At 39.4% G+C, this 27,675-nt stretch overlaps 3 protein-coding genes across 7 annotated transcripts in view; 1 reads left to right on the top strand and 2 right to left on the bottom strand.

Moving 5' to 3' along the window:
- LOC122973324 (RNA-binding protein with multiple splicing-like) overlaps positions 1 to 5,446 on the bottom strand; it is a 44,970-nt gene extending 39,524 nt beyond the window's left edge. For all 5 annotated transcript variants that reach the window (XM_044340740.1, XM_044340739.1, XM_044340741.1 and 2 more), the window contains exon 1: positions 4,920 to 5,446. In XM_044340740.1, the coding sequence (XP_044196675.1) occupies positions 4,920 to 4,982 (63 nt within the window). In that variant the 5' untranslated portion in view covers positions 4,983 to 5,446. The remainder of the gene's footprint in view (positions 1 to 4,919) is intronic.
- A 9,046-nt stretch (positions 5,447 to 14,492) lies between these two features.
- On the bottom strand, positions 14,493 to 17,353 carry LOC122973664 (dynactin subunit 6-like). Its single transcript, XM_044341368.1, has 7 exons — positions 17,243 to 17,353; positions 16,910 to 16,974; positions 16,694 to 16,799; positions 15,761 to 15,849; positions 15,620 to 15,667; positions 15,040 to 15,182; positions 14,493 to 14,939 (listed from the first exon to the last, which is right to left on the bottom strand). The coding sequence occupies exons 1-7, from the start codon at positions 17,278 to 17,280 to the stop codon at positions 14,841 to 14,843; spliced, it is 588 nt and encodes a 195-aa protein (XP_044197303.1). The 5' UTR covers positions 17,281 to 17,353; the 3' UTR covers positions 14,493 to 14,840.
- Positions 17,354 to 20,262: 2,909 nt separating this feature from the next.
- LOC122973571 (zeta-sarcoglycan-like) overlaps positions 20,263 to 27,675 on the top strand; it is a 41,486-nt gene continuing 34,073 nt past the window's right edge. Inside the window, exon 1 of the mRNA XM_044341205.1 lies at positions 20,263 to 20,617. Coding sequence (XP_044197140.1) covers positions 20,579 to 20,617 — 39 coding nt within the window. The 5' untranslated portion in view covers positions 20,263 to 20,578. The remainder of the gene's footprint in view (positions 20,618 to 27,675) is intronic.

The raw sequence follows: 27,675 nt of genomic DNA, 5'->3' as shown, positions 1-27,675 counted from the left end.
TTATTGTGTATATTAATGTATATTTCATAGTATATCTTGTTTTTTTTTACTGAGAGTCTTAATCTACAGTAAATCTCTGCATATACTGTCTTCAACAAACCGTGAGATCCTTTTTATGTTTTCTCCTTTTTTGCCCATCATGGCCACTTTACCCTCTAAGCTCCCCTCTGATAACGTTTCATGTCACAGAGAGTTAATATATCTGCGTGCCCTTTTCATAGACACATGCACACGTAAGGACCACACACATGCCAACGCCACCGCGCTACAGACCGTCGTGGCCTCCCTCCGCTTCACCGTGCTTCTCCAGCAGCGTAGCTCCCCACCTACATCTCCTCATGGAAAAGGTCACGCTGGCCACATGACCTGCTATTTGAAGAAGACCTGGTAGATACCCAAAGCAGGCCGAGCACAATCCAATTACACCCCAGGGAGATGCGCCGCATTTGCTGAACTCTGCTTGAGTGATATTCTGTTTCTCTTTGGGCGCTTGTAAAGATCCACTTACGCATTTATGGTCAACTAGGAACCAGAATCAACAGATGTCTTACGAGTGCTGAGACGCCTGCTGTGGTACACTGTTACTTCCAGGAAAGACAGTTTGACTATGATTGGGCCAAATACGAGTTCAAGTAAAACATAGTTTCATCCTGTAGAGGAAATTATAAAAGAATAGATGCTCTGTGTTCACTCATTTGTCAAAAATCAAGCGCTGTTTGCCAGTGGACCTTCAAGGCTGAGGAGGCCGAGCAGGTCTTGACTAGTAAACAGGATTTAGAAAGAGAGGGAAATTGGCAGCAAGAAGGTTAAAGGTCAAGCTTAGTCAGGTGACTTGACCGGCTGTGATGCATTCCATATACCTACAACCTGTACTGCGGCTTCACCTTTTCACTATTTCTCATCATTCCCCTTCCAAAAATGTATTAAAGCTACTGCTGCAACAAATGATTATTTCCATTACTCATTTGTTTTGCTGGATGTATTAATAGAACAAAAATACTTTTATTAATCAGTTGTTTAGTTTGTGAAATGTCAGAAAATAGATAAAATGGCCTTCACAATTTCCTAGAACAGATAAGTGAACATCTTCAAATGGCTTGTTTTGAAATTGAAAACCCAAAAATATTCAATTCACAGTGAAAAAAGCAAATAGCAGCAACTTCTTACATCTGAGAAGCTGGAATCAGCAAATGCTTTGCTCTTTTGCTTGACAAATTACTTAAATCATTAATCAATTATCAAAATTAGGGCTGAAAATAACAAGTATTTTCATTAGCAATTAATCTGCTCACTATTTTCCCTGATTAGTTGATTAAATTAGTCAGACCACAAGTATCTAAGCCTAAGATTTTCAATTTACTATCATATAAAACAGAGAAAAGTAGCAAATCCTCACGTTTGAGAAGCTGGAAGCAGCAAATGTTTGGCATTTCTGCTTCATAAATAACTCATAGGATTAATCAGAATTGTCAACACTATTCATTTCAGCACTAAAAGGAGATGAACAACCTTTAGTAAACACGGTTTCCTTCCTCCCTTCACCGCATGCACTCTGTCATGATATGTTACCATCATGATAACACTAACATGCCTGGAATCTGTCACCTCACCTCAGTCTTAATGAATATACTTAACTCTCTCCATAGTTCAGAGTGTAAAAAACATGTAAAAACATATGCAATTCTTCTATTAAACCCATCTGTAAATGAGTTTTACGAAAAATAAATCCACTCTCAAGATTCTTCAGGTCTCTTGTCCTTACAAGGTCTGGAAACCGCAGCTTGTTGAAACATATCTTTGACATTCGCCATGTAAGAGACGGTGGCATGTCAGCCAGACTACATCAGTGGCCGTTGAGTGCCACAGTATGTGAGAGCATCCAGAACACCTGATAATAAAGCTTATCAATCCAGCTCACAAGATTAGATGCTGCCGGGGCTGAAACCTACATACCTCGTCTGCAACAAGACCATGTTTGGTGAGCACTGGTCCACACAAGATAAACATTAAGCATCGTCAAGTTTTGGTGTACACTGATGATGGCGTGTGAGGTTGAGCAATGAAGCGGGCATGAGAAGCCAAGCTTGCTACGGAGCTTTACTGGTGCGAATCAGTGATCCATTGAGTCACATACTACACTGTGCAGGGGGGGGGAGGGGGGGATGCCGCTGTTGATCAGCATGTGAGAGTCATACCAGTAAGGTTGTTAAACTTTGGCTCCCATAAGGTCATAGTTTATGGTTACTTTAGTTCTGTTAAGCACAAAGCTGTTTGGCATTTTATAGTTAGTGGCTTCGACTATAGGGGAGGTTTTCTATGCAAGGGATGGATGGGAACAAGAGGAAAACAGAAAATATGGAAATAAGACGTCTAATAAGTCTACTGAACATCAGTAAACCTTGAAATGTATGAAAATAAAACACTACATCTTTGTGTGGAGAGTCTGTTCATGACTTGTGTGCAAAAAAAAAGTGCAAGTCATGGCATCTCAACCAGAAATAAGTCACATTATTCTTGTAGTTTTGCGTTTTTTTGTGTGAATATGCACACCTGCCTGCTCTTATATGCGAGTGTGAATGTGTGTCTGTGTGGTACAGTCTCCCTAAAACCTGCTGCTGCTGCCCTGCGTCTAACACACACCCTTACATAAAGAGATAAAGCTGTGCTGTCTAACCTTACGTTAATTCACAAGTAAATTGAAGTCCCTGCCAGTCTGGATGGCTTCCAAACATTTCTACAACCATTAGATTGCTCTGGCCATTACTCTCTCAGTCTCTGTGTGTCTGCTTTTTACACAATGCTCGTCTAGCCCTCCTGCTTGTGCACATGACAGAATTTCAGATGTCTTTAAAGGGAATGCTAGTTTAAAGATGTATTCATCAAAATAAATGACTAACGATTGTATTCACTGTAAGCTAATCTGTCACATATTTTCTTTTTTTTTCTGTTTATTGAACAGCAGAAAATAGCAAAACACACCTATCACAAGTTCCCCAGAGCCCAAGGTGACATCTTTAAATTGCTTTCTTTGTCCAACCACCAATCCATGAGCCAAAGATTTCATATAAAACAGAAAATGTTTTCCATTTCTACTTGAAAAATCACTTGAAGGATTAATCGGTTATTAATATAGTCGCAATTCATTTCCTGTCTTTAAACAAAGCGTTTAAAACAATTTTCTTGTAATGTTTTGTCTTCACTGAGGAAAAGAAAAAGGAGCCAGTAGCAACAAAGGAACAAAAATGTTAAGAGTAGTGCTGAAACAATTTGTTGATTATTTGATTAGCTGATCGACAGAAAGATATCCACAACTACTTTAATAATCATTCAATTGTTTATGTCATTTATTGAGCAAAAAGTTGAATATCTGTAAGTTTTGGACTGTTAGTCGGAATTGAAAACACAATTTTTTCATTATTTCCCCATATTTTTACATTAAAGTTAATCAATAATGACAATAATCATTAGTTGCATCTTCAGAATCATGTGCTGGTACATATACCATGAAATAATACTACTGCAGTACTGTAGCATGCGTACACAAGGTCACAAAGTGAGTGGAGCTGGTCAATGTGAAACTCTCTATTAGACTTCCAAGAAGTCAGTTCCTCTCACTTTACTTCATCTGTGTAGAAATACACTAACTCCCTGCATCCATAGTAACCTCAGCGGTGGACCAAATATGGTATTACATCAGGCTGGGTACGTTTGGCTATTCGGTTACAAAGTGACGAACAGTACACCGAGCCTTAATCAAATTGCTCCAAGAGAAATATCAGATATAATTTGATATACCTTTCTTACATCACTTGGCTGCAGACATGTGGAGCTCTGAAATAACAAGTCTGTCGTTTGCATAGAGATACTTCCGTGCCAAAGAAAATCACCCCATGCAAAGAGCACCACTACAAACTTATTTACCAAGGAGGAGATATTATGGAAGCGGGTCAAGATTGTGAAATGTTTACAGAGGAGGAGGAAGAGGAAGAAACCGGGCAATTATCCAGCATATTGGAGAGGACATACATATTGAAATGGATTACTTCACAATTTCTTTTTTGGATAAACAATATCATTCTGCAGTGTAAAGATGTAATAAGTCATATCTTGCTTGGCTGTAAAGCAGCGGGCCACAAAGAGATATTGCCTACATGTTGCAGCAGCAGTTGTTTGAACTTCAATTGCTCCCTCAGCTTCAGTGAAAACTAATTCACCCTGGCTGTGAATTCCCTTTACTACTGCTTTCCAGTGTCGTATGAAGTCTGCCTTTATGGTACAGTAAGCCTCCTATTATTATAGACTGTAGGCTATAGCCATTGCCTCAGACTTATTCAGGATTTGCTTGTTAGAAATTCATAGATAGATAGATAGATAGATAGATAGATACTTTATTTATCCCACTGGTAGGTCTTGCTTTGTTCTTTACTTTTGGTAACTACTCAGGAAGTAAGTGTCTAATAAAGAAAATTATGAGGCTGATGTTAAGTTGGCTTCAGCATCAGGTAAATTACAAGAATTATTTGGAGAAGAGAGAATATGTCTAAAGAAAATACATGACAGGTGCCAAATTTAGTTAGAGGATGATTTATAGTGCTTCGGAAAACCCCCACAGGCTATTAAATGCTACACGTGCATATAACATGTCAGGTCTAGCAACTTTTACATGGCAAAAACTGGGTTATAAACACAGAAAATGCAACAGAGTTACTACAAGAGACACCTCAATTCGGATATCACAGGAATATTTTTGACACCAGGGGTGTTATGTCGGCTTTGGGCGTTAACTCGCTATTAGCGCCGCCGGTTCCGTGTGAATCGCTTTATTAAGATGTCGTTATGGGTCACGGACCGACCAATTACAATCACACGCGCTACAACAGCAGTGAGCCCAGGTGCTCGCGTCGCGTGCGGATACATACCTCCTCTTCGTGGTTGGTGAATTCACTCTGCTCGTTTTCTTTCTCGATTTTGTTGTTATTCATTCTGAGCCGGACTCTTTTATCACTTTCACTTTGACTGTCTTCTTCTTCTTGTTCTTCCTTCTTTGTGTCTTTTGTTTCTGCTTCGCTCTGTTCTTCTTCTCCGGGACCCAATTTTTTTTTTTTTTTTTAAAGAAAAAGAAAAGCACCGTCCGACAGACAACAGTCCGCGTGCGGCCGCTGTCCTACTGACCCGAGCTTCCCCGCTAGTTTGGTGACATCAATCTCAGCAAGGGTATATTAAAAAAAAAACCCAGAAAAGTCAGCTGTGAGTGGTGTTTCTGTGCAGTCCGATATTCCTCAGCATTCCCTGGAAAGCTTCTCCGGAGGCTCTTGTTGCTGTTCCCCAAAATGAAATACAGTAAATGTTCAGTGGACTGCGCCGCAGGCAAACTTCTCTCCCCATCCCCTTGTGAGGGAGGAAGGGAGGGATGGAGGGAGCAGCAGGGGGGAGGGTGGAGGGGGGGGAGTTTAGGGTGGGGTAGAGGGTGGGATGCACCGTGTGCTGGGCTTTATCAAGTTTTATCAAGTGCTGGAGAGCGGCAGTGGAAAATCTGCGCCAATCACTCCTACCTTTTAGACCAGCTGAGTGTTATTTTAGTCACTGCAACACTCCTGAAGCATTCTGTGAATGTAGTGGCTTATATGGGTATGTTTTTGCCACCTGTGTTATTATGTGGCTGCTTTAATATTCATACATGTACTTAAAAATATGCAGTCAAGACTTCCCCATTTCTAAAGATTTATTTGGATATTTAATATGTTTTATAAAACCGTTTTATTATCAATTATGTTTTTCAGGGTGTGTTTCAAAATGCTGTTTCAAAGCCATCACTGCACTGCCAGGAATAAAATTCTGGTGGAGAATTTTCTATTTTTGGTAAAACTTTTATTTATTTTGTTGATTTAAAAGTTATCAAAACAAAAAGCTGCAAACACAACCCTGACATGCCGGTGTTATCAACTTATAACGTTGATATAGTGACTGTGTTAGCAGCAACATTGGTATTCCTTTGGAGTTTGTGTCCACCTGAAAAATCATCATGTATCATTATAAATCATGTATTCACTCTCCTTTTAGCTCTGTTTTCCTCTCCACCGACTCTCAAGACAAATGCTAACTAAAAGCTTCATATGGCTATTCACTGACTTTATCTGTCAGCTGTTTGAGTTTATCAGAGCTTTTTTTTTTTTTTTTTGCTGAAAAAGCAGACTTTGTCTGGAAATTATGTTGATGAGAGCAGTGAGAGTGAACCAAAACAGTAAAGTTATGGGGCGTAAAACCAAAACAATAAGCTGAAAGACACTAAAATGCTCCATAGAGCTGAAAGGAACTGCAGAGTTGGATGATAATTTTATGTGGCTTTGTCACTAGCGACCCTTTTCTCATTAAATGTAGTTATTTGATTGATTGCTAATATACAAATCTTGGTTAGAGCAGCTTTAGATATAGAAATATAGCATATACCGATTATAAACATATTCTTTAACTCTCCAACTTCCTCCAGATTGCTAAAACTAATCAAATTCCCTGAAAAAATACAGAAGACTTTATCATGTCCTCAGTGGTATCTATCGCCTGGAGTCAGCTGTTAGTTCATATTGATCTGTCTTAAATACCTATTTAATAATTTTTTACCCTTTGTTGCTGCATTGATCTTTTACACTTTTGCTGTTTACACTAAGACAGACTAGCATCTACATTTTTTTAAATTTATTTATTTTTAATTTTGTAGTGTTTTGTATTTTTTGGACTGACAACGGAAAGTAGCTAGTAACTAACGCTGGCACAAAGTGTCTTTTCTCTTTGGGATTCATATTTTTCTACATGGTATGCCTGCAAAATACATGTATATAAAATCAATTGTTAGATTATTACACTGTCTCTTATAAATTATTAGTCTGAGCTAAGCCTGGTATGATGTGGCTGATAAATGACTCAAATTATAGAAAGTATAAAATTATTGATACCCTGATTAACATGACATGCAGGACCGATAACATATTAGAGAAGGTTTTGAAATTTAATGGTGAACCTCCTTCCCATACAAATGAATGTTCTTGTCTTTAATCATTGTATTGTTTGTAATATACTGGTTGGTTTCATAGGAATAATCCAGACATAGCTATGTTATGGAAAGTAATATGTCACTTACATGCACATATATGACGAGTCACTCATTTTTTCTGTATTGTAACCTGACAACTGTTTAATCTTTAACCAAGCTGCATTATAGTAAATCAGTTTCCATCATAAATCTGGCATCACAAGATGTCTTGTTACCCAGCAAGGCATGCGCACTCAGGAGTATTTTCTCTTTCTTACTGTCTTGAAATGTAGCACTCAGCATAATTCATCATCTGTAAAGATGCACAGAGCAGTAGACACGGACACTTATCAACCTGACTGTTTAATACATTTCACGTGACTCTTGGTTTACTATTTCAAGACCCTGGAGTAGTTTTGTAGTTTCAGGCAAATAGTTCTCCTCAGACATCACAGCCTACATGTCTCCAGATTTGCAGTGGTATGTTGTGCATGTAAAGAGGTACTAGAGACAACACCTGCGCATTGCTCAAGATAGGAATATGATAACAAGTTGCACAAATCCACATTGAGCTCAGTCAAGACTATTTGATTTATGACCTTTGAGTGGGGAAAGAGCCTGGAGCTAAGGAAGTGATGTTTCAATAACAGGGGAGATGTGCAAACACTAAAAAGTTTACTGGCACGCCTATTATTGTCTGCAGCGCAGGGTGCAAAACAGCTTAAAAGCAGCGATCAGGTGACAAGGCAGCCTTGAACGCTCCCTCGTTTCAAAACATTTATTTTGAGCAACTGCCTCACTTTGTATTTCACGATGAAAAGTTCAAGAGCTGACAGTAGCTTGGTAGTGGGGACTTTGACTATATGTTGCATGACATTTATTGCACAGGACAGAAGCTCGCATTTTGTGACAGCCAGTGCAGAAAACAGAGCGAGTCGTTTTTGCTGAACTTGCACCTCAAAAGCAACAAAAGAAGGAAAAACAGTCATTGTGGATCGGTCTTAGAGATTTCTGCTCTTTCCCCTCCCCGATCATGTCTATATCAATTACACTGCATCTGAAGCATACACAATGAAGAAGGGACATGGCAGATTCTTTTATGTTGATGAGGAGCAGTTGGGGATGAGGAGAGAGGGAGGAGGGTCTCAGAGTCTTCGAAGCAGATAAAAATGGAAATGCTCCCCTTGCTGCTCAACACCCCTGTATCAAAGCTTCCTGCCGGAGTCTGGGGAGCATGGAGGGGGAGGAGAGGTAGGAAGGAGGAGGAGAGGATAGGAGTTGCGGGTAGAGGGGGAGATGTCCCAGCTGTGTTTGACAGGTCTCAGGGCAGAGCTGTGTGGTCTGATGCTCGGAGAGGGAGGGTGGTCCCCCACAAAACACACACACACACACATACACGCACAGAGGGTGGGGAGGGGGGAGCAGCTAGGAGACAGTCTGGTCACGGTGTCCTGGGTAACATGTCAGCAAGCTTTGACATGGTCCAGCCTTACATGAAGATATCTCTGTGTTATCAAAGAGAGCGCTAGTTTAAGGAAATGCAACACTATCAGCAACACTGGTAGAAGCCTTGTAGCTAGCTTTAGCTCGAGTTGACAGGGAGACAAAAGAGAGCATGCATGTTAATCACACGTAATAGAAAAGAATAGTTTGATATTTTCATTCTTGTTAAGAGTCAGGTGAGAAGTCAAAGCTCTCATGTCTCTATGCTAAACATGAAGCTACCACCAGCAGCCAGTTAGCTTAGCTTACAGTAGCACAAAGACTGGAAACAGGGAGAAACAGCTAGCCTGGCTTTGTCCAAAGGTTTAAAAAAAAAAAGTCTATGATCACCTCACACACTAATTAACACATCTTAAATCTTGTTTGCTTAATCCATACAAAGTGTAAAAAAAAGTCAGAGTGAGGTTGCAAAGAAATAGTCAAGCACAAAACTCACTGTAAAACCTCAACGTGTCATTTTTAGAGGTGTAAATTACAAATCACCTTGCCAATTCAATTTTTTTGTTAAGTTCAGTTCAAAGATTCGTAGCCACTGACTATGTAGTTCATCATTCACTCTTTTTCTAAGCAATAACTTCATCATTGTAAGTGAAGGCATCACCTTTCATGCCACCATAACACTGATACTAAATGTCCTCATTTCAGTAGTAAGTTCAGTCTGTTACGTTTAGTATAGTACAAAACTAGGTCTATGCAAACACTGTTTATCAGGTCAATAGTTCAGAAATCAACCATTTGCAGCAGAGATATGACATCACGTTTTTTTCTGTGGCTTTTGCAGTATTTTAATAAGCTTTTAATGACAAAGTGATGTACTGTGTATGAAGGGGAGCACAGCTGCTAAAAGTTACTGATTCAGTCAGTGACAGTGGTGATTCATTATGACGGTTCAGTTTGAAGATTTGGAATTAAAGGTTTGATCGTACATGTACTGAACACCATGCAGACATTTTGACACTTCGGTTTTTGTACAGATTTAATAAATTAATTAATTTAGAGGTGCTGGAGGGCTGGTTTTTGTTGCCTTTGGACAGAGCCAGCTCCCTGTTTCCAGACTTTATGCTAAGCTAAGATAACCAACTGCTGGCTTTATAGCCTCATACTTACCATACAGACATGAGAGTGGTAATGATCTCATCTAACTCTCAGCAAGAAAGCGTATTACCAAAATTACTAACTATTGCTTTGAGAACAAGACATCTTTTTTCACAGATAACTATCTCAATTATATTCCAAGAACCTCTGCAGAAACAAAGGCAGGATTGAAGATTGAGACATAAATCAGATTATCCAATATTGTCTTCTGGATCACTGACTCATAGCTAAAAGGCCAGCTTGATATGAGCACCAAAACAAGAATCTATCATGACACAATGCCGATGTATTGACCAGTAGTGGGGTCCCTGAGGGGGGACCCCTGTGGATCTAGCAGTCCACTCAGTCGGCAGTCAGGTGTCTCAAAGATTTGTTGCGTCATTTCTTTTTCCATTTACACTCTTTCTTTGCATTCCTGCAACTCAGAAGCAAAGCAAACTCCTCATCACTGTGCTTTACGGTTATTAACTTCCTCCAAAACAGCCCCCGCAAAAAAGAGAGGGGAGAACAATGTTGCAATGTATCTAGAGGTCATCTGTAAAAAAAAACAAGCAGGCCGGACAGCAGCTCTGGGTTTGGCAGAGCAACAGACTTCACCCTTTTGAATGATGTCGGGTAAGTGGCTCTCATTGGGCTGAAAGCCAGGCCATTCCATTCCTTTGACTTACTGATACGTAGCTTTCCTCCCCTATGCTTAGTGCCCTTTGATCTTTCTGTAAGATCACTAATGAGCAATTTGTGGTCAGATTGACCCAATCTAATTGGCCATGAGAGGCCTGGTGCTTTGTTTTAGTTTGCTCAGTCTTTTTCAGTGGCTTCCTCGCAACTAACGCTCTGTTTATTCAACCCCTGTGTGACATAACGATCACGTTAAATGGATTACTTTTTGAAGTTTGTTTTTAATAGTTGCTGTTTTTCTTCCTTCCCATGATTTCAAGTGGTGTCTGTGCAGTTGGCAGAGTTTCCTGCCTTTAGGTGCCAATAAATTCTTCAACATTATAAAACAAGAAGAGATTGAAGTCACTCTTGTAACTGTGAGGTTGTACTCACAGTTCTTGAACTAAATGCTAATGTCAGCATGCTGACATGCTCACAACAGTGCTAATGAGTGGATATTTAGCAGGTATGTTATGTTTATTACGTTCACCATCTTAGTTGAGCATGTTAGCTTGATAACATTCGCTAAATAGTACTAAACACAAACATCTTGCCTTACAACCCTACTGTAAGTCTTCTTGTTTGGGACATCTTTGTTAGCTGGAACTGCAGTTGATATCAGGTCAGGTTTAAAGGACACTCAAAAAAAAAAGAAGGTCAAAATCAAAGCAACAGACTAAAAGTCAGGAGATCTCTGCTCCTGACTTTTAGTCCCTGTATAGGCCAATAACATTAAATCTTATATTTCCCATAATGCAATAATCTCTTTTGTTATACCTTCCCTGCCTGGTAAATGCCCACTTCTTTCAAACTCAACATCCTAAATTTGTTGCTATGAGCCTCAAACCTAATCTGCAATAACCCCGATGACATCATCATGGTAACTTTCTCAGATGATAGTAAGACCCCTTCAGAGTCACAGCACAGGTTAAGAAGTACTCCTCACGACTAGTAAACTGAACTTCATGTGTAAAATATTTTAAATGCCTCTTTAATATTTCACAAAGTCCAAAAAGTTAGCAAGTCTTTCAGCACACATTGCAGAATGATGAGTAACATGCAAACTAGACCTAGACAAGTTTGTAATTCTTAATGACAGATGTTGGCAGATGTCTGTAGAAAAATATGGAGAAAAATATGAAATATGGGTTTGAGTAAAATCTGCATTATCATGAGTTGTTGTTGTTCGTCATCACACTTCCTGCGCTGGACTGGCTCTGACAAAGAGAATGTGAGAGCTCTTGTGATTAAGTGTGTTACATTACTGAGTAGTGAGGTAGAACTTGAGTTTTTCCTCAAGGGCACGGTAGGGGTTGTTGAGCACCACTGTGTGTTAAACTTGACAAGCCATGAGACTGAAACCTGCTCTGAACAAAAACAAGCTTTTCTCATCAAACCATCTTCCTGTCTTCTAATATATGGGAATGTCCAGAAACACGAGAAAGAGGAACAGGTCTGTGTCATTATACTGTACTATAAGCTTTCATGGTTCAGTGGGCAGAGGAAGGGTTGAGTAGAGCGCAGAGACCACGCTAAGTATGTCTCCTAGGCTTGAATTCCCAAATGTTGACACAAGTAGACGTAATGGACTACACTGTTACCTTTGAATGCTGTTGAGTGGTTCTAAAATGTCTTTAAATAGGTCAAAGGGAAGTACATAAACTCATATCTTTTCTTTGTTGTGCAGTGGAACCAATAAAAGGTTAAACTAAAACTAGGTCCTGAGGTCCTTTTTCTTTCCTGCTGTCTTTAATCTTAACTGAACAATGTGTGTGTGTGTAAAACAAATGTTCATTTACTGTGTCTGCAGATAGCTTTGTGTGCTGCTGAAACAATGTGATGAAATTTCACTACAATTAAGAGTCAAAATACATTGTTATTTTTAATATGACTTTTCTCCTTTTGTCACATATTGTAATCGTCTTATAATTTTTTTGTGTTTGTGAAGTTGTCATTTTATGTTGGGTAATGCTGTACATGCACATATTATGCCATCTATTTATATATATTTTAATGGCATTTATCGCTAAAATGCCTATGACTTTATTACAATTACCACATACACTCATACAATAGAAAGGTAGAATGCTCTGCAAAAAAACTGTCAGCAATAGTAGTGGCTCTGCACAGTGAAAGCTAACGTCAGCATGTTAACATTCCCACAATAACAATGCTAACATGCTAACATGCTGATGTTTAGAAACCACAAAGCCACAGCTATCGACCTCATGGTGGCGCTAGAGTAAACATTCATCAGGACAAATCATCTGGGGGGTCATAATTTTCTGAACAAAACTGGCAATCCATCTAGTAGCTGCTGAGACATTTCAATCTGGACCAAAGTCGTGGACAGTCTGAACGATCGACACCGCCATCTGTACTGCCACGCCACTAGCATGGCTAAAAAGGCATGACAGCCAGCGGGTTTGGTTCCCGGTTGCGATGAAACTAATTATTTCTGTGGGAATGCAATGGAAATCACTGTGGCCTATAGGTCACATTTCACTTTTCAAAGGTGGAGTGGAGCTGGATGCAAAGGTCAGCTGTCAGAAAGCCTTTATCCTACCAAACCAACTGGTGGCCTGTTTGAACATGACTGACTGGACTCGACTTCACCAAGACTTGAACTGCATGTGCTGCTGTAAACACAAGACCATTACAGTGCATCAAAGAACAAGAAGTGATGTATTTTTTTTAGTTTTTCTAGTGAAATGTCATAGTTATATAAAAGAAATGTGAGTACAGCAACCTCCTCAGCAGCCAGTGCTGCATTACAAAGTAAAATCTCATGCATTTGTCTTTGTTTATGATAAGATATTATTGACTTTTCAAAGAATGCTGCATATTGTAGTGAAGGTGGAGTATTGACTTGAGATAATCATATGAAAAGAAAAGCAAATACCACCGTATTCTCACAAAAGTCTGCTTTAACAATCTAGTGGAAGCTGGATAATTCAGTTTCACAACAGTACAGTAAGGGAGAGGTATAAATAACCGCTTCCAAATATAGAACAACATTTGAACTTCCTCTCAAATTCCTGCCATGCGTTGCTATCATCATAGCCATTTTGCCTCTATAAAAACCCTCCACAGATTAAAAGGCCACACTTGCCCCCCATGAGGTCCTTGTCACTCTGTGCCCAGCATCTGTCTTCCTTGTCATATTAAAGTAAACTGACGCTTTGGCAACACCCCAAAATAAAATAGATGGTAGCGGAAAAAAAAAAAAAGAAAGAAGTGAGAACGGAAAGGAGCCTAGACGTGGCCCCGGCTGCACTCCACTGCTGAAATAATTAGCCCCTGGTTGATGTGGACTCCTCGTGGGACTCCACCGTGACATGTTCAAATGAGTATTGGCAGTGTGTGACACCAGCTGTGGGCCTCCAACAGGGAGCTGCTGCACTGTGCAGCGAGCGCCATGCCCACCGAGCACGACACAAACCCTTAAACTCTTGACGAGCAGGAGCAGCGGCCTTGAGCTTGTTTTACAGCAAGGAGACAACTGTGAAATGTGTCATTTGAACTTTTTTTTTTATGTCAGGTGTGTCAGGCGGTGATACGTTATCGATCCTCCACCACACACACACACACACACACACACACACACACACTTACATCCACACCCAGATCTGTAAGGCTGTGGCGCAGATGGGAGCACCACCCAAGGGGCTCAGTGAAACAGACACGAGGAGAAGAGGGGAGGGGGGAGGTGAGGGGGCACTGGGCATTATTCAGACCCATCCTGCAGTAGAAATGCAAGTTGCAACCACACCCATGTCAATTACAATACACCACACTCTGTGTGGAATTCCCACTGAACCCATGGCACCAATTTGGCAACCCCTGGTGGGAGGGCGCAGGACTGGCAACCCACCGAATCCAAGATGGGGACTACCACGCCCATAGCTTTTGTTTAGGCATGACTTTTGCTCAATAATTGCACTTTTTGAATGTTAAATCAGCTTATAGTCACAGTCATACAGCACTATAGTGCATGTACGGACTATTTTAAAACATGACCTTGATTTTCTGCATATTTCAAGTACAAAAACATGATAATATAGATATTTATAGCTGTATTATTAATAAATACTATTTTAATTGGATATTTTTTAAATCACCTGATGACAAAGCCTTCAGAGCAGCCAGGCTGTTCAAACAGTTGCTCAATAGTTCCTCCTTGTGGTCAGAAAATTACAAGACAACAAGCTTAAAAGCATTTTTTATTGGAATCTTTATCTTCTGTCTTTATATTATCTCTTTATAGTGCAGTCTATTATAAATCTAGATATATCATAAATAGTGTTGAAATGAAAGCAAAAGTGCAAATAGTACCAGGAATAGTCACATATGTTGAAGAATGATGTCATGCCTCATATGCAGGAAGAAATGTAGTGTGTCTGATGGTCATTTTCAGTGATAGAGGTAATCTATTAGGCATTAGGGAACTACACTAGAGTGGCCACAAGTGCAAGTTGAGGGAAATGTACGAGCTTCAGATGTGTGTGCAGATGCTTTCGGCTGCAGGAGGTTTTACTCCTCTGGATCCAGATCTGTGTTAGTTTCTCACAGGCGTGCCGCTTCCCTTCGCCGTCTTCTTCATGTGGTGGTAGTTGGGCAGAATCTTCATAAGGAAGTCGAGCTGCAGAGTCTGAGGCTATAAGACAAAACCCATCATCGGTTAGACACATATCTGCAAACAAGTCGGCAAAACCTGTGTGTCTGGCGGGCATCGACAAGCATCGGTGGAGACTGACCTGTGGCTTTTCGCTCTGCACACGGCGGATGCAGTTTGAACCGTACACAACTGTGTTCTCGGGCACGACCTCGCACGTGTTGACCTGGCAGCACGCGCCGATGATGCATCCGCTGCTCAGGATCACGTTTCTCCCAAGATCAGCTTGGAATCAATATGAGCAAAGAGATATATTTTTGTAAAAAGTACACTATAGGAGTATAAGAATCAGGGTTGGGTGACATGATGATATATACACTGTGAGATAATAAAAATGTATCTACCTTGCTTTATCATGTATACTGTAATATCTAATCATTGAATATCTCTGGGTGTATTTACATGATTTTTGCATTAATATAATCGCATACCTTGATTTGTGAGGTTTTAGATTTGCTGTATTAGCTAAAAACAAACATTCCTGACTGCTTGCTTTATCGATAAACAGTTTCTTAATGCCCTACCCCCGCAAAAAAGAGTGCTATGTTTTGATATATATCAATATGAAGATATAAAATGACATAAGACATGTGATGTGATAGAAGATTTTATCAGTTTCGTACACTCCTCATAGGAGTGCATGAAATAATTACACTGCTTACCTTTGGACTCAATCACATTGTTGTCTCCAATTTTCAAAGCCTGAGAGACTGTGGTAGAATGATTAAGGATTTCAACCAATTAATTAGCATTTACAAACAACTAATAGTCACCACAGACTTCCATGTATCTATAAAGGATACCACATCCAACTTCAAACACATTGTTGGTCCCAATAGTCATTGTTTTTGGCTCAACTCCTTCTGTGTCTGGCATGATGTTCTCTGGATAACTAGAAAACATATCAATAAGCAGTGGAAAGTAACAAAGTACATTTACTCAAGCATTGTGGTTAAGTACAGTTTCGAGGTATTAACTTGAGTGTTTCCATTTTATGTTACTCTATACTTCCACTCCACTACACATTGTTAAAGATGAAACCAGTGGTTTCCAACCTTTTTGGCTTTTGACGTCTTACAAAAGTAGTGTGTAGTCGGGGTCACATTTCAGATGTCCATCAGTTGTTAACAGCTCCACCAAATAGTGATTTTTACCTCTAAACCTCTCACATAGTGTCATTTCAGTAAATGTTCAAATGATCCAATATTTCACAAAAAATCAAAGATTAGAGAAAAAGTCCAAAAACTGAGACAGATATGTGTATCAGAACTTTGCTTTTTTCTTCTTTCCTCCCTATTAATCATCTCACGACCTCTCAGATTTATCTGGTGACCCTTTGGAGGGGCCTGACCCCTAGGTTGGGAATCACTGGACTAAACTAACTAACTGTATATAAAGTAGTTGAAACTAACTCCACCTCCAGCAGCTACAACATGCTGCTCTAACACTGATGCTTCAGTAATCTAATGATGTCATATATAATATATCAGTAAGAGGGACCAAACCAATACTTTTACTGCATTCCTTTAAATACATCAAGCCTATAATACTTATGTACTTTTACTTAAGTAGGATTTTTCATGCAGGACTGTTACTTGTAATGGAGTATTTTTACATAGTGATATCAGTACTTTTACTTAAGTAAAGGATCTGAATACTTCTTTCACCACTGTCGATGAGATGAGATGAAACTGTAATGATCAAATAGGGACATTATGTTGTAAAACACACTCTACCTGTTAATGATAAGCGCCTGCTCCTCTATCAGATTGCCTTCTCCTATGATAATAGGCCCTGCCTCTGCTATGATCCGTGCTTTGGGGTGGACAACTGTTCTAGCCCCTGTAAAAATAAAATAAAATAAAATAAATAAAAATAAAAGGTTAACATTTTGTACAGTGTCTCATTTTGTTGGCGCATACAGCAGCTGGATAAAATGCCTCATTTCTCACCAATGGTCACATCTCCTCTTATTTCACTCTCAACGCACACAACAGCTCCAGCTGCAATTTTAGCACTGCAAGAACACAGAAAATACATCAAACATTCAACTTAATGATGGGCTGTAACCACGCAGAATATAACAGATAATGCACATAATTAAGTTATTACACTGTCAGTGTCTCAATAATGACTGACAAACACAATAGCCTATTAGGGTGTCGCCATCAGTGATTTGGCAAGATTATTAAAAGAGGAAACGACGTTTTTCTTTCCTGACAGCTAAAATTGTTATAAAATCATCCGTAATTTAAAGGTGGTAACGCTGATTAAATGTTATCTACCTTTTCTGTGCCGTGATCTGCTTGTTAGCGTCTGACATCCTTGCAACGATAAATTATTGTATCCACAATCGATTATTAATCCTGGACCAGAGCTGGAGCTCAGGGTTGATTGCGTTTGTCTGAAAATATCAGCCTTGAAACTTTGCTGCCCTCTACTTTATTTTTAATGATACTGCAACATGTTTTATATTTTTTTCATGATGCATATCTTTAAAATTCATAAGCTTATATACTATATATCACTTTAATAGTTTTTGCAAACCACAAAAAGTAGACTTTTCCTGTTTGTTTGGTTTTTTTGTTTTCAATCTATTGTTCTGTCATTATCATTATTCTGTTTATGTTATTTTCTACAAAAATGATTCTATTAGTAGCCTTCACATAATCATGAAAAAACGATTACATCAGTTTATGTTGTAGTCTGTAGAAAAGAATCTATTTCCTGTGACTTCTTTCATTGTGTCGACTCCTTCATGTTTTAAAATACATAAGAATTCAGTGTTTCCACAATTTACATGATGATGATGTACTTTTACTCTTGTTATTGCAGTATCACAGTGTCTCCTGCAGGGTGCAACAACTACCTATGAATGCCAACAGTTCAATTTTATGTATGTGCTTATTGGAGGAATATCATAAGGATTTAATATTCCTCTAGAAACTTCCAATATATATATATATATATATATTTATATATATATATATATAGTTCACTATAGTATTTTTATATATTAATATATAATTATATTATTTTAATTATATTAATTAATTATAAGTATTAAAAAAATCGATTATTTTCTTTTTATGATTTTCAAATGAACCTGTATAGTGTCATGTAATGAAATAGAAGTCAGTGAGAGTGAGAGATGTGTTAATGGTGGTAACTTGTGTCTCCTGCAGCAGCTGAATGTATGAACCCCACTGCCCGTTAAGTGGGATTTGACTTCTATCAAGTCAACTGTAGTTTACCATAATATAACCGGAAATTGATACATATCCTGTTTTCTGAATAAAATGTAGGCTATACTTTCCAATATATGGAAATCAACTCAAAAAGTCCCATTCGCATGCTCCCCTTCCTATTCACTGCAGATACGGGTTTGAATATGTTTTATTTTTTACGTTGTTTATATGTTTGTATTATTCATTTATTGTGTTTGATTCAATAAATCTGAATGAAAAGTCTCATAATACTTGACCTGTGGCCATTAAATCAGACCACTCAGAGACTGTAGATACTTTCTGTTTCTCAAAGACTTGCAATGCCTCTTAAAAATATTCTTCTTCATTACATTCAGAAAGAGCACAACATTTCAAGCCCAGATTGGCTCTTTGTCAGATACAGAGGCAAAGTGGGCAATTTGTTTGTGCTAATTTGATGGAAAATTTGATTGGGAACATGCACTAAAGCACTGAATTGACATGATAGGTCATGGATTGACATGGGTCTTGCTTTATTACCTTATCATGAGGCCATGACTTAAAGAAGTGCCCTTTTTCCAAATCTATTGTAGTTTGGTGCTTATATGCTGCATACTTCTAAGTTAATTTATGTTTAATCAAATTAGCACATAGCAAACATACGGCCTGTAGAGTTCCAGTACAGAAGAACTGAACAATCTGTGCAGAGAAGGGAAGGAATGAGTCCCAGCAGTGGATTCTGCCCCAGGCCACAGTCCCCTGAAATTGCGAAGCTTATTTGGCCACTAAGCTCCAAAATCATTCAAGCTTAGAGGTGAAATAAATTCATGCCTATGACCATTTCTATGTAGCCCTTACTTTTAGATTGTCCTCTTTAAGCTGGGTCATTGAGACATCTGAACATTTAAGGGAAATATTCCAAAAAGTATAGTCTTTATAGTGTGTCTCTTAGTGTCAAAACATGTACATGTAATGAAATGTTGTGTTTTTCTTAAATGTTTCTAGTGCTCAGAGATTGTGATGAACTCAAGTAACTTGTTGATGATGTCACTGATTGTTGATTAGCACCAGGTGTGAAATATGTACACATATGGCTGTATCTGACACTTTATTGTATTAAATTTTCCTTGAGAATCAGTGAAGGTTAGTGTGGGGTCATCTCCCTTTCAATATCAATTCACTGAGCTTTATTAGGAACACCTGTGCAATCTAATATCAAGTCAAGTCAATTTTATTTATATAACATTCTTCCATGAACAAACACTTGGCGACAGCAGCAATGAAAAACTCCCCTTTAACAGGAAGAAACCTCAAGCAGAACTGGGCTCTAGGTGGGTGGCCATCTGCCTTGATTGGTTGGGTTTAGAGAGAAAGAAAGAGGGCGAGGGAGAGGGGAGAGAGACACACAGAGATGCACAGCAACAACAATAATAACAATAACAACAATAATAATAATAGAAATATGACTAATAATAATAGTAGTAGCAGTGAACATCAAGCTGGACCAAGGGGACAGCAGGCAGTCCACAACCGAAGGTCAACACCTGCGAGACAAGAAAGCACAAAACTCCAGGAAAGATGCCAACCCAATACAACAGCTCTGCCATAATTTCTACTATCATGAAGTTTATAACTTGTCAATGATGTCACTGATTATGTATTAGTACCAGGTGTGGGTGGTGGTGATACCCTGGAGTGAACTATATTTAAAAGTGTTCCTAATATTTTGCCCCACCTGGGCAAAATGAAGGATCTCAAAAATTAACAAAAAGTAGAATCTTCACCTTTCTGACAATGTCAACAAATCAACAAAAACTGAAAATGTATAAGCTTCATAAAATCAGAATTGATGGCAGAGATGATGTATTGGTGTGCACAGGTTGCACAAGTGTTCCTAAAAAAGTGCCATTGCCATGACAACAACAGTATAAACAAAAATATAAAATACACTGTATAAAAAATAAGAGAGAAAAAAAACAAGGAAGTACAACATTCTCATTATTTTCTCCTTTGCATTTGTCCTCAAGAATCTACAATGCTTCAACAAATGTACAAATGAACTTCATTTTTTAAAAATCTCTACACCGGAAGCGTCGCACCTCAATCCGTGTGGCTTGACGGTGGTTGAGTTTTGAAGGAGAGCGAATCGTCTGGGCTCCTTGAACCAAAAGTGATCCCGCGATTCTTAATTAGACTGTAGCCTGTCTGAACAGCAGCTCCAGAATGCGTCTTAAAATATACTGAATATATAGTTAGAGTATATTTTAAAATAATAATAATAACTGGACGGAAACATTGGACGTGATTGTTTGCAGCTGTCTCGCGCAGCGGGGCTGAATTTCGTGCGTTTACCTTTTTTTCTTTTTTTTAATGAACTTTGTGGAAATATGTAACTGTGACAAATGAGATTGTAACATGGAGCAGTCGGCTACTCTCGACATAGAGACGCTAAAGGTAAGCATATAATCACGCAAAAATGTTTAAAATGCCTTTAATTAAAACAAATAATTAACAGGTGAAATGGGAACTAGTTTGAATGCTAATAATGCTACACGCACGCGAGGTTTAACCTTGATTTACTGTGCATACATAGATGATTATGATTATATATTAACTATGTGTGAATCATGCAATGGTGTTGTTTTATTCAGCAGTCCTAACTGGGGTTTCCCATGAGTCCTCTCTGCAACAGGTGCAATCACTGCCTCAATTGTTTCAGTGAAAATCCCAGCTGATTAAATATAAATGTAAACTGTCTGCTTACTCTTTGAATCTTGCAGTGGTTGCATCTCTCTCTCCAGGCAGGAGTGTGATGATTAATAACCACTGACCAGCGCTCAAACACCTCAGAAAAGCCTGCCTGGAGTTCTTTACATATCTCCCTCTTGCACTATACTTCATATTCTATGCATTCTTCCTCTTGAAGTATCACAGTAATGTGACAGCCTATGAATATTCTGCCTGCATTGGTTTCTCATTATCATTCCAGTCTAGCAGGGGGAGGCAGTAACCTCTTGGTACAGTATGTGCATCTCGTCTCCGTGCTGCAGTGCAAAAAAAAGCAGCTTGGTGTCAGAAAAACCCACACAGCAGAGCTACTGTTTGGCTGTGCACTCATGTCCATCCATTGGCCTGCTGCACACACACACACACACACACACACAAACACACAGAGAGAGCTCTGGGCTTAGTGGTTGGGTCACGCTTATCAGTGAAGAAATCACCCCTGCTCACACTGGCTCTGAACTGATCCAGCGCTTCCCACTCAGGAGGGACAAGCCTGCGAGTTTGTCTTTCAGCTCATTTGTCACCTTTAATTGGAGTTTTTTTTGAATTCTAGGAAGTGTAGGAATCCACTGTCTGCTCTAATTGAAACAGAGGCTTTGTCTAAGATGCTTTGAGACATTATTTTTGTTGATAATGCTGTGTGCAGTCTGGCAATTCCTCTGCGCGCTCCATCGGCTGATGAATGCAAATGACGCCTATGGGGTGCTGTCCAAAATGGCCCTGTTGGCTCTCCAAGGATTTACTAGGGATTAGCAAAGGAAAGCTAGTGTACTGTGGAGAAGTGTCTGTCTGTTTACATCAGCAGTTTGTCGTCTTCTTTCCTTCGTCAGAGCCCCTCAGGCAGGGACTGAAAGAGATGCAAACATTTTCGAGACTTTTCCAAACCAAGCTCTCCACATTACTAAATGATGCAAAGGTCAGAGTTGCAGCATGCCAATAAGGTCGGTTTTGTTGCACACTTTTGGGTAGCCATGTACAAATATTTTTCATCAAAGCGTCATCAAAAGCAGAGCCGCAGAAGGAAATTCTCTCTGAAAAACCTCTTCAAACAGCCTGTGATGTTCAGTCTTGTTGGCTGTGTGCTCTGATTGAACAGCTGCGACCCTCCGTTGTGTCGGACTTATTTGAGATCTTTGATCCCCGCTGTTGCCGTGCTTACAGTAGGGTTAGCTTGTTGCACCGCCATCCATCTGTAAAGAAAGGGCAACCACGCTGCAAAATATGAACCCATTGAACAAGCTCTAGAGCTATTGTGACTCCACCAGAGATGATGGAGCCACAGAAATTGGATTTCGCATCTTAGGTAGAGAAACTATTGGCAGCAGCACCTTCACTCACATGCTTGATTGTCAAATCAACGAAATGTGAAATGGTTACATCAATGCATTGAGTTGCACATTTGAAAAGTGGCTCATGTATAATTGGCTTTCCCAGTTACAGTCTTGTATTCAGGCCTCTCTGTCTCTTTGATTGGGTTTCCTGTCAAACTGAAAAGCCCACAGAACCTAAATAAATAGGTGCTTTAACACACTGTGTCAGACTTGTGCCAGGATTGTGTCCATTCGTTTTCCTCGTTGCTGCCTCAGCGATTGTGCGGGTGTTCATACGCAGGACTGATGAGTACAGGCTTTTCAGTCATTAGTGTATCTCAAATGTTTTCTTACCACCTGCTGAGACGGCCCTGTGGGACTCCTGTGGCACCGCTGAGCGAGAGAGCGCTAGCCGATTTGCTGATTAACATTATCAGGCATTAATAACGTCTCATTTTCTTTCATTAGGGGCTTCTCAGCTGCATTTTGCTGCCTCTGCAGCATGTCACCGTTTGATCAAAACAGCATGTAGAATATCACCCTCCACGCTAATTGGTGAAGATGAGGCATGCTGGCAGTGGGTAGGGACTGCTGGGTAATTGCTGGTTTTGGCTGGATCCAGCTGTAATGTCTGTAGTTAAAGCTCTGAGGACCCCTTTCCTTTGCCCAACCACCCCGGAGCAGAAAGGAAAGTGACACACTCAGATCTCAGCAGAAACTTAAAAGGGGGTTGATAAAGTAGCGTTGTGAACACATAAATATGGTCGTGCAACAAATCCACAAGGACTTTCCCAGCGCAGTGCGTGATCTACAGAGATCAATGTTTTTATTGTACTTTTAGAGAAGCAAGTTACTGTGTAGGTGTTTAGTTTCTATGAATAGAAACTGTATGTAATCACGACTTGGGTTGTAGGTGGTAAACTATCCGTAGCTTTGTACTAGATCCATCCGCACGGTCATCTGTTGACATTTGTCTTTAGTGCACTAGAACGTATTTGGATCATTTCATCATAGATAAATCTGAATAATTGTGCACAAACAGGCCTCTTCGGATGAGGATTCTAAAAACAGTGAGGATGAGAGCACATTCCCCAGTCCAACAATTATTCTGAGTAGAGAGAGAAAGTCTCTTCTACAAAGTGCTTCTTGACTGTTTTTGGGCCTGGAAGTTTATGTGTTTGTGCGTTTGTTGATATAGTTTTTTGTGGGCGATGGTATCATTTACAATAATGAAGCTATACCTAAGAGGACCCTAAATGACATGTTTTTTAATACATCAGTGCCTCTTATTTCCTTTCTAATGTTGGCTATTTTCTCATTTGTGTAAATTAAATACAAAGTGGTTAAAGTTCTCAGGCTCTTTTCAGGCTCGCAAATCTTTTCTTGCTTTAATCCCTGAATACAATCTGACCAAATTTTATTGAAGATTTAACAATTCTAAACAGGTTATCATTGGTTGATTGAATCTCTAGTAAGAGGCCATTGGTTATTGTAGCTGTAGCTTTCAGTTTAATTACATGGAATTTTGGCGATTTATTGAAAATTGTGGTTATTAGTGAATTTAAGTAGGAATTAATTGGATTTGTTTTCCAGCCTTGTATCATACAAGCCAATGTTCAGCAACTGCAGTGACCTTTAACCCCCCACTGCTTCTGTTTTCTAATAATTATCAGGACACAGAAGTATTAATGGTACAGGTTTTTAAATTGTTCTACCTGACATGTGGAATTATTCAGCCTCTTTCACTAACTCCATTGCCTCACAGTGTTTTTTTTTTTTTTTTTTTTTGCATATAAAGTTGTAATTGTCAGACCTGAACTGATAAATTGGGACCCAACAAAGTGTGACATGCCTGCACAGCTCCTTTTGCAATCAATATTTTGTTTCTTAAAAGTCAAAGTTGTTTCTCACACCCGCTGCTGTTGGACACCGCCATCAGTCTATACAGCCGGCGTGTTTGTGAGAGTCAGCTGTGACCGGCATGCTGAAACGACAGATTGACAAAACGCCAGCTACTATGCAGTCCTCCATTTGCTCTGTGAATAACCGAGCTTTAGGATGCGTGACTCGACCGGGGTAATATATGCATTGAAACTCTTGCAAAGAAATCACAGGATCCACTTGCGTTGGGAATAGCGGGGTTGCCATAGAAATTACAAGGGCTGACGTTTCCCCTAGCAACAGTGGATTGAAATAGACTAAATCTGTCCAGCAGGGGCATTTCTGTAGGCTAAAAGATTGGGTTTTAAGCCGTTTTGTCTTGGTGTTATGTTAATAAAATTACACAATGGTCTGTGCAAGTTTAAGTGTCTGTTAGACTGTAGTTAAGACTTCTAAGTTAAGATAAGACTTCTTCCAACATTGTGGAAAGTTGTGAAATTTGTGTGACACTGCACTGAGAGTTTATATTCAGCCTTTGTGTAAGCACCTCTCATAATGCATTCGTCCCTCAGCTGTATCACTGGTTAAATTGGAATCACTGACATTTCTAGGCCAGCGATATGGGTCATTTGTGTTTGCTGCAAAGTCGCAACATCCATTTGTGAGACATCTGCCACCGCCGGCAGATGTGACCTGAACTGTTCGTCCAAGGAAACAGTCACGTAAAGGGTGGATTAAGTTGTGTGGCAGTGGTAAGCCTGCGGAAGACTCTTGTTAGATGCCATGTTTGAAGAGCGCCACCCTGTATTATTATCGTTCCGGTTTAGAGATTGTCCAATCATTCATGCTCTTCCAAGGAATGCTGTGCATGATGGGAGTTACAGAAAGGATTTGGAGGCTTCAGTAAATGGCCCAAACATTACATTTTGGTGGTTTTGTAAAACTTTGGGCAGCTGAAGTCTAAGCCAGTAAAATACTTTGTCAATTTTTTAAAAATACAAATTTGTAGAATTGACATTTTATTCTTTTAGGAAGGTTGTAAGTAACAATTATCAGATTAATTTATTAGTCAATGGACAAAAGTGGTTCACATTCAGGTTCTAACTTCTCAAATGGGAGAATTTGCTGCTTCTCTTTGTCATGTATCATAGTAAACTGAATAACTTTGGGTATTGACTTTTAGTCAGACAAAAAACAAAACATTTGAAGTTTGTCACCTTGAGCTCTGGGAAGTAGTAATTGTCACTTTTTAATTAAAAGAAATAAATAAAAATACTTGTTAGTTGCAGCTTTTAATGTAAATCTAGGGCTGCAACTGATAATTAATTACTGATTAATCTGCAATTTTTTTTTTCTTTTTCAATTAAACAATAATTGTTTTGGCTATGAAGTGTAAGAAAATAATGAAAAATTCCCATTATAATTTCCTAGAACCTAATGGGACATATTCAAATTGCTTGTGTTGTCCAACCAGCAGCCCAAGAACCAAAGATATTCAGTTTACTGTCACATACGATAAAGATTCCTCATTTGAGAAGCTGGAACTAGTGAATTTTACAGCGAATATTAAAAATAACTGAAAGGATTAATCATCAAAACAGTTCCTTATTCATTTTCTGTCAATTAAACAGCTAATGGTTTCAGCTCTAGATGGTGATCTCTAGATGATGACCCTGTATTAAGTAAAAGCTTAAAGCACTGGATAAACTGAAAATACAGGTATTTTTATTAACTCCTGACACTCTGCGAGACGTATGCCTATTTCTAGCGCCAGCCCTTAACCACCTGATACACCACATCCTGCCTGACGTGCTTTGTTACACAATTTTACAATTTTTTTTTTTACAAAAACTGGATTCAGGGTCTGTAGTGGTTTTATAATCCCAAAAAAATCATTTCTGAGGGAATATTGATTTATTGCAGTAAAAACAGACATTATGTGTAGCATTGTTCCTTCTGTAAGCAAATCTATGTGCTGATGAGTTAAACACACATCAAGATACAGTTTGTTCTGCTATTTAAAGCTTGGTCAAGTAATTAAGTTCCTCTTTGGAAAAGTCACCAGCTTGGTGAGCTGAATAGTGCTTCCTGTGCCGTGGTTAATGAGAGCCTGTCAGGAAAACATACAATCTAATGATACCTGCCTTCAGTGTCCTATGCTAATGACTTGCTGAGTATGAATAAAGCTTGCAGAGCATGGATCCTGACTTGACACACGCATGCATTATACTCACTGGAGTCCCTCTGGGGAAGACTGCACAGGTGTGTCAATTATGGATGTGTGCTTCATGCAATTAAAGCATTTTACACTGTCACATTGCTCCTGTGAAAGTATGAGACACTTTTAAAAAGTCTTTGACATAGGTGGGTACCATAAAACATTCTGCAGCTGCTTAGACATTTTATCTTGGTTTGCACGACCAGGCGCTTTGCTTTATTCATTATCTATGCAGGAGAGTGGGATGGCAGGCCGCCTCAGTATGAATTCATCCCGACAACAGCTGAACAGAACAGTTCAGAGCTCAGCCGGCTTTGCACCCCGTTGATGGGGAGTTTCATACTGTCAGCCGGCAGACACGATCGGGTGGAGAGCAGCAACTGCTCACCCTCGCCTGGACGACCGCACTTGACAGACATCATCCTCTCTGATCTCAGATCAGAGCTCGCATGTAGAAGGTTCTCGGAGGCTGGCAGGCACTTAGTTACTCAGCCAGGTTGGAGAACATTTTTCTGGCACTAAATTGGCCCTTTGTCTCATAATCCGCCCCCTACTTTTATTAGTACTGAGTGGAAGAAAAGCCACCTGTCATTTCTTTATAATGTGAACATTTCAAATGTGCTTTAGAGATGCTTTTCAGTTACAAAAAACCCCCAAAACATTACCGGGTTGCCTTGGTTTTAAAGCTCACCCGTGGCAACCATTTCCATCAGTTTCATATGTTCTGCTGGATGTATCTCCATAAAGCCTACTTAGTGTGCATGTTGTCTGAAATATTTTCCTGTGAAAGGTTGGAGGGCAGTAACATCATAAAGATCTCCCCCCGAAGGGGAGCAGTAAACAGATCAGCTGCAGGAAGCTGCCACTCATAGACGGGGTTGGGAACCGAAAACTGGTTCCAAATTAGAATCAAGTCCAAAATGCTGAGAACTGGGTACCTGCTTATCAATTCCTAAATGGGATAACCCTTTATTGTTGCAAACAAAGGCTTCGCATCTGCCAGGACCTGTCTATTTCACGGATCAACGCAACAGCATGTCGGTTTGTTTAGATACGAGATTTCATGGCTGATGTCACATCAGTAGTGAAAGATGGACCATGGTAAACGCTCAAAAATTTGGCTTCACTTTATTAAAGAAAACAACAGGGCGAAGTGCATGTGGGAAGCTGATTAGCTGTAAGTCAATTAGAATCGCAAACAAAGCTGTGACATGTTATTAAATCCATGAATTCATACATGATTTTTATAGTAAAGGACATAAATACAAGCAGAAATGTTCAGGACTTGCTTTCCAGGACTTTCAGTTAAATTATTC

The sequence above is a fragment of the Thunnus albacares genome, chromosome 22 (assembly GCF_914725855.1).
Source record: "Thunnus albacares chromosome 22, fThuAlb1.1, whole genome shotgun sequence".
NCBI lineage: Eukaryota > Metazoa > Chordata > Actinopteri > Scombriformes > Scombridae > Thunnus > Thunnus albacares.
Note: the sequence above shows the minus strand (reverse complement) of the source record. Positions and strands in the feature narration are given on the sequence as shown.

Bases quoted from the DNA above. Each gene is read 5' to 3' on its own strand.
- LOC122973664 (XM_044341368.1), bottom strand. From the start codon at position 17,280: ATGTCAGACGCTAACAAGCAGATCACGGCACAGAAAAG. The intron at 15,850-16,693 runs GTAGAGTGTGTT...TATGTTTTCTAG, and splicing joins CAGGCGCTTATCATTAACAG to TTATCCAGAGAACATCATGC. The intron at 14,940-15,039 runs GTCAGTCTCCAC...TTTGTCTTATAG, and splicing joins TGCAGAGCGAAAAGCCACAG to CCTCAGACTCTGCAGCTCGA.